A 7,650-nucleotide genomic window follows, 5' to 3' on the forward strand; every position below is an offset into this window, starting at 1 on the left:
TAATAAAAATTGAGGTAGTAATTTAAAATAAAAACATACAATTTCCACGTTTTGTATATCCAATCTCATCGAGATATTGGAGCATCTAATTAGTTTTCTCGAAACTTCAGATATGAAGGAAACACACCAACAACTGATTTTGCCATAGACTTTTCTTGTTCCTCCTTATATGGTTTCTCTAATCTTCTTCAGTTTGCTTTTAATCGCAGACAACAGAGTAGATAGAGAGATCGATAAAATAAAAGTAAAACACCCATAATTATTGTTTCATATCTTTCTATAGATGTATAAAAAGATAGAGAGAGGCGTACCGCCAGCTATATTGTCAATCCATAATTTTTTATAGGGATCGCAAGATGGAGAAGAGCAAAGAAGTTTGTGATAGAAAGATGTAGAAGAGAAAAAATTGTAACGGTAGAAGATGAAGAGTAAAGAAATATATGATAGAAAGACGTAGAAAAGAATGACTTGTAACGGTAGAAGACGAAGAGTAAATAAGTTTATGATAGAAAGACGTAGAAGAGAAAGAATTGTAACGGTAGAAGATGAAGAGTAAAAGTCTTAGATTAAATATAAAACCTAAATAAAAGGAAAAAATGGAGAAAAAAGGAAGACATGAATACTAGTACAAGGAGATGTCACATCAACATTGTATGTTTATGCTTTATAGATATATATAGATATAGATAATTAATTAGTAGCTATATCTAACTAAATGTTTATTAAAATTAAAATTTATTTTTTAAAAACAGAGTTGTGTCATTTTTCTTTTTTAGGTAAAAAAAATCAAATATCAAAGGACATTTGGCCTATCGATCGGTTCAAACCTCAAAAAAATAAAGAGGATATCCAAATATTATCTATATATGTACTATATTATAAAACATTTGATAAAAACCCTTAAAAATCATTTTTTATGCATGAAGTACTGTTTATTAATGCATATTACTTAAAGTTCAAGATTACAAGTAAATTGTGCATAAGTACAACTTATTAAAGCTCCATATTTGAATTTCTGTAACTAACTACAAATAATTATAATCAAATACAAGATAAACATCAATTTTAAATATAAAAAATAAAAATATAATTAAGTTAATTATTGAGTTCTAACATAATGTTTAATAATTACCGTTATAAAAAAATTAAACCATTAAACCAAAAATAAATTATTTTGTTATTAAATCTAAATTAAATTATAATAAAAAATTAGATTAAATAAGTTACACCAAAACAAATGAGAACTATTAAACAGTTAAAAATTTGATACTAATATCGATTTGTTTTTTTTCAAATTTTTATTGTATCTTCAAATTTATATTTCATTAAAAAAATAAAAACATTACTGCTTTCTCACAACCTATAAAATCATATTATATCAATAGAGACTAGAATAAAACCAAACATTAAAATTGAGATTTATCTCGCTGCATTGCACGAGTATCCTTCTAGTTTATAATATATTATAAAACATTTGACAAAAACTTTTAAAAACCATTTTTTATGCATGAAATATTGTATATTGATGTATATTACTTAAAATTCAAAATTACAAGTAATTATGCATGAGTACAACTTATTAAAGCTCCATGTTTGAATTCGTGTAACTAACTGCGGATAAATATAATCAAATAGAAGATAAACATCTCATTTTAAAATATAAAAAATCTAAAATATAATTAAGATAATTATCGAGTTATAACAATATAATTAATTATTATATTTATAAGCAAATCATATTATTAAACCAAATATAAATTACTTCGTTATAGAACCTAAATATTATAATAAAAACAATTGAATTAAAAAATTACACAAAAATATGAATTTTAAATAATTAATTTAATACTGATATCAATATATTTTTGTCAAATTTTTACGATATTTTTAAATTCATATTTTATTCAGAAATAAAAATATTATCGCTTTTTCAAAATCACATAAGACCATATTATAACATCGACTGAGATAAAGAATAAAATAAAATACAAAAATCAAGATGTATCTCGCTGCATTACACGAATACCCTTATAGTATAATTAAAATAATGATTGACTTCTAATAAAATACTTAATTATTATTTTATAAAAAATTATATTATTAAACAAAAAATAAATTAAAAAAATAAAAAAAATGAAATTTTTTAGAAAGCTAGCTTGATAATAAAATCAATATATGTTTTTAATTTTTTTATAATATATTTATATTTATATTTTATTTAAAAATAAAAACATTATCGTTTTTCTTTAAACCAAATAAAACCGTATTATAACAACAACTGAAACAAAAAATTAAATGAAACGAAACATTAACATTGAAATGCATCTCATTGTATTATGCGATTACAATTCTAATATTATTTAAAAAATATATAAATAAGATTAATGAAAATTGAAATAGCAACAGGAAGAGTCTAGAACCAACCAGGTCGCGGAGGAGAGAAAAACCTTAACAAAAACAAATAATAAACGAGTTCAAATTGGAACTTAGAAATATTGCGCAGCGAAGAAGCCAGAACATTCTGGAAAACTCTACCTACCTTATAAAACCCCCCCTACTTCGTTCTTCCCCTCCATCAACAGAAAACGGAAAACGTGATCTTCAAAAGTGATTTTCTGCTAAAAATTTGTGTGTTAAATACATCAATTTAATCAGTTTCATATTGGGTGATCGGAAAGATGTCAGGGAAAGGTGAAGGACCGGCGATTGGCATTGATCTTGGAACAACTTACTCTTGCGTCGGTGTTTGGCAACATGATCGGGTTGAGATCATTGCCAATGATCAGGGCAATAGGACGACACCGTCTTATGTTGGTTTTACGGATACTGAGCGTCTCATTGGGGATGCCGCTAAGAATCAGGTCGCCATGAATCCAACCAACACCGTTTTCGGTATGCCTTCTTTCTTCTGCCTTTAATTTTTCCTAATATATTTGTTCTCGACTTTATGGACCAGAGATTGATGATATTCTTTTGAGGTGTTAGTGAAACGCTATGCGTTTGATTTATGGTTCTTATAATACTTTTTGCGGTTTTATATGGCGTTTTTATATTACTGATGAAATTTAAGATCCATTGTTGACGGATTATCCAGAACATATGTAGAGTGTTCTTGCTAGATTCAGTGTTTTTCTATAATCTATATGATGTTGTCTAATCGGATCAGTATATTGTGATGTTTGCAGATGCTAAGCGATTAATTGGAAGGAGATTTTCTGATCCTTCAGTGCAGAGCGATATGAAGCACTGGCCGTTTAAGGTTGTTCCCGGTGCCGGCGACAAACCCATGATTGGCGTCACTTACAGAGGCGAAGAGAAACAGTTTTCTGCTGAAGAGATTTCCTCCACGGTTCTAGTCAAGATGAAGGAAATCGCTGAAGCTTACCTCGGAACCACCATAAAAAATGCTGTGGTCACCGTCCCTGCTTACTTCAACGATTCGCAGCGTCAAGCCACCAAGGATGCCGGTGTCATCTCGGGTCTTAATGTGATGAGAATCATCAATGAGCCGACTGCCGCCGCCATCGCTTATGGGTTAGACAAGAAGGCTGCGAGTGTTGGAGAGAAGAACGTTCTGATTTTTGACTTGGGTGGTGGCACTTTTGATGTGTCTCTGCTCACCATTGAAGAGGGTATTTTTGAGGTGAAATCGACTGCTGGAGATACCCATTTGGGTGGAGAAGATTTCGACAAYAGGATGGTTAACCACTTYGTTCAGGAGTTTAAGAGAAAGAACAAGAAGGAYATTACTGGGAATGCAAGAGCTTTRAGGAGGTTGAGAACKGCTTGTGAAAGAGCAAAGAGGACTCTTTCATCAACAGCTCAAACAACRATMGAAATTGATTCTTTRTATGAGGGAATTGATTTCTACTCRACGATCACACGTGCAAGATTCGAAGAATTGAACATGGATTTGTTCAGAAAGTGTATGGAGCCAGTGGAGAAGTGTTTGAGAGATGCGAAGATGGACAAGAGCAACGTTCACGATGTGGTTCTTGTTGGTGGGTCAACCCGAATTCCCAAAGTGCAACAACTGCTGCAAGATTTCTTCAATGGGAAAGATCTCTGCAAGAGCATCAACCCTGACGAAGCAGTGGCCTATGGTGCGGCGGTTCAAGCTGCCATTTTGAGCGGMGAAGGCAATCARAAAGTYCAGGATCTGCTTCTGTTGGATGTGACCCCTCTGTCTCTGGGACTGGAGACTGCTGGCGGTGTTATGACGGTGTTGATACCAAGAAACACCACCATTCCCACGAAGAAAGAGCAGGTGTTTTCAACTTACTCCGACAATCAACCTGGGGTTTTGATCCAGGTTTATGAGGGTGAAAGATCAAGGACTAAAGATAACAATCTGTTGGGCAAGTTTGAGCTTTCTGGGATCCCACCGGCTCCTCGTGGAGTTCCACAGATCACTGTTTGTTTCGACATTGATGCTAACGGGATCTTGAACGTGTCTGCGGAGGACAAGACGACAGGGCAGAAGAACAAAATCACAATTACAAACGACAAGGGTAGGCTCTCGAAGGAGGAGATAGAAAAAATGGTGCAGGAGGCGGAGAAATACAAGGCAGAGGACGAAGAACATAAGAAGAAAGTGGAGGCGAAGAATGCGTTGGAGAACTACGCGTATAGCATGAGGAACACCATCAAAGATGATAACATAAGCTCGAAGCTGGCGGCAGAGGACAAGAAGAAGGTGGAGGATGCAGTGGAGGAGGCGATCCAGTGGTTGGATGGGAATCAGTTGGCAGAGGTAGATGAGTTCGAGGACAAGATGAAGGCGTTGGAAGGGATCTGCAATCCGATTATTGCGAGGATGTATCAGGGTGGTGCCGGTGGACGGGGTATGGCCGATATGGATGATTCTGCCGGTGGTGGTGCTGGTCCTAAAATTGAAGAGGTTGATTAAGTTTTGTGAGCATTGGTTGTGTGTTTTGGGGTTGTGGTACATTAAGCAGTTATTAATGTTGGTTCTAATGGTTATATAAAATCTGGTTAGACTTCAGACTTCTTTAGTAACGATTATATTTATGATTTGATATGAAATTGCCACCGATCGACCTTTTAGAATTATATCTTGGTTTTATACTATGTATTGGTCTCTTCTTCTGATTAGTGTATATCCCTTTTGGGTTATGACATGCATTTTAATCCAGCCAACCTTCAGTAATGGGGACATAGGTCTGGGCCAGGGGTAGGGGTGGCAATGGTTTGGGTTGGGTTTGGTTTTTGGGATTTTATTAAACAGGTTGAAAATTTTAATCCAATCTAACTCATTTAATTAAATGAGTTGAGATTTTTCAACCCAACCCGTTGGGTTAAAAGGTTGTCAACGGATTGACCCATTTACGATTTTTTTAACCTAATTTGTTAAATAAATGGGTTGAACCTATATTGATCTATTTAATTTTAAAATTTAAATAAAAAAAGAAAATAAAACATAATACAATTACAAATATAATCAAATTGTTCAAAGTTTGAATAAAACACAACCACAACAAATATATTGTTCAAAATAAGTTGAAATAATTTAAATTCTAAGTAACTCGACTTTCACTTTAATCAACCCTAATTTCACTCTCGTACCTAAAATCCTAAGACCAATAGTCCATCAGCAAGTGTAATCCATGCGTACAAAACAACTTTTTATATGTAGCTTGTATAATTATCTCAATGAAGACGAATGATAACAATTCTCTCTGAGGTATATAGGTACAGTGATAGAAATAGATAGCCACACCACACAAATAACAAATTCAAACTTGAAAGAAATCACTAAAGTTCGATAAAGACATAAAGTAACAAATATTAAAAAAGAAGCATGAAATTCATATGATATATACGAAGTTTAACAACAAAATACTAAACAAACATGATCATAAATAACTTACTCTGCTATCGTTCGACGCCGCCTCAAGCCCTCAACCTCAAATCGGAAACTGAAAGTCTGAAACCAATCCAAATATTTGATTGTAGAAGGTAGAACTCAAAAGAAGGGGAAAAGATTGATAATCGAAGCGTATGAAAGATTGAAGAATTGAAGAATCGAAGGCAAAGCGTCGAGACTCGTGATACTGATTAGTAATAAAGCGTAAGAAGAATTGATTATTGAAGGATTGAAATCGAAGAGTCATGATGAAACTTGGGCCAATTTATTTAAGAAGAAATAAAATAAAAAATAAAATAGATATAATATTAAGAAGAAAATAAATTTATATAATATTTTAAGTGGGTTAAAAACATGTTGAAAACAGGTCAAAAATTCAACTCAACCCAACTCATTTATTTAAATGGGTTAGACGGGTTAACCCATTTATTTAAATAAGTTGAAAATCTCAACCCAACCTGCTAATTCTGGGTTGGGTTCGGGTTGAATTAATGGGTTGTGTCATTTTTTGCCACCCCTAGCCAGGGGCTTGGATGTACAAGAGAAATTTTATAGTTTCCCCTTTACTTAAAAGTTACAAGGCCCTGGACTTTGATGGGTATTCTGCCTCTTCTTCAAAAGTGCTTGGAAATTGTGAGTCAAGATGTAATAGAATAAAGTCTTTAGTCTTTCTTTACTTCAGACAAGCTTCTAAAAGGGCATTACCCCACCCAATCTGCTTTTGTTGAAGGGAGGAAGATTACAATGCCTTTTTGGCTCAGGAACTCTGTATCCTTAGATACTATCACAGGAAAAAAGGGAAACCTCGGTATGCCATAAAAACAGGGTACATATTGGATGCTCCTCCTGCTCGGGCAGGACTCTCAGACGGCTATGATCAGACAATAGAGTATGTAAGATATAGCTACTTAGGCTTAACAAGATCTCTATTTCGCAATAGAAAGTTATTCTATGAAAAAGTCTCGTTTTTTTCTTCTTCACATATACAAGCTAAAACTACAGCCAACAGGGTGGTAGTTGTGTCTTTACAGTAACTCTCCTCTAATAATGTAGGCCGTAGGATTGAGTTCGCACCTGAGAATCGTATCATCAAAAAGACATTGACCGGACTTGAGAGCATTCTCATTATGTAGGTATGATTGCCAATAACTTGACTTTGATTTCACTCTGACTTGCCCAAATCTATGAATTGTGTCATATAAGGATCAAGATAGATTACTTTTGACGGCTAGCTCGAAGGGAAGGAAAGAGCGCTATAAGAGGAAGAGTGCCTCGAGAATAGGCTTTTGAGATTTTTATTGAAAGCAGAGGAAGCATTCGATGCATCATATAAAAAAAAGTGCAGCTGCCAGAGCCATGTATTTACTAGCGAGGGTCCCGAGATATTCTATGATCAAAGGCTTTGTGGTTGTCACGAACTCAAAATGCTATTACAGACGATCCCAATAAGCCATTTAATATCGTGCTTTGTATCCCTTCGGAACCGTACAGGCGCCTTTTGACGCATACGGTTCAAAGCGTCTCCTCAGGAAGATAGATGGGGTTATTCAGGCTATTCCACTGTAAATAGACTGAGGGCATAATTTCAATATTTTCTGTTGTAGAATATCGGGACTCATGCATGCAACTACAATAGAAGCTACCTGATAATTGATATACAACCAAGGTATTCCACTTGGGGAAAATTCTTTTACTGTGAATAATTGGTCAAAGAAGATTAGATCAGGCCATCGCTAATAAGGCCCAGTTTTGTGTTGTTAACC

General features: G+C 34.1%; 1 protein-coding gene across 2 annotated transcripts; it reads left to right on the plus strand.

The window, feature by feature from the left end:
- Positions 1–2,571: 2,571 nt before the first annotated feature.
- LOC112506898 (heat shock cognate 70 kDa protein 2-like) lies at positions 2,572–5,004 on the plus strand. 2 transcript variants are annotated; one of them, XM_025111222.1, is made up of 2 exons: positions 2,572–2,892; positions 3,186–5,004. In XM_025111222.1, exons 1-2 carry the CDS (start codon positions 2,679–2,681, stop codon positions 4,907–4,909), a joined length of 1,938 nt encoding a protein of 645 aa, XP_024966990.1. In that variant the 5' UTR covers positions 2,572–2,678; the 3' UTR covers positions 4,910–5,004. The 2 variants fall into 2 exon arrangements, with proteins under 2 accessions (XP_024966990.1, XP_024966991.1); XM_025111223.1 differs by having other exon boundaries at positions 2,801–2,892; positions 3,167–5,004.
- The last annotated feature ends 2,646 nt before the right edge of the window (positions 5,005–7,650 follow it).

Source organism: Cynara cardunculus (genome assembly GCF_001531365.2).
Source record: "Cynara cardunculus var. scolymus isolate 2C chromosome LG 2, CcrdV1, whole genome shotgun sequence".
NCBI lineage: Eukaryota > Viridiplantae > Streptophyta > Magnoliopsida > Asterales > Asteraceae > Cynara > Cynara cardunculus.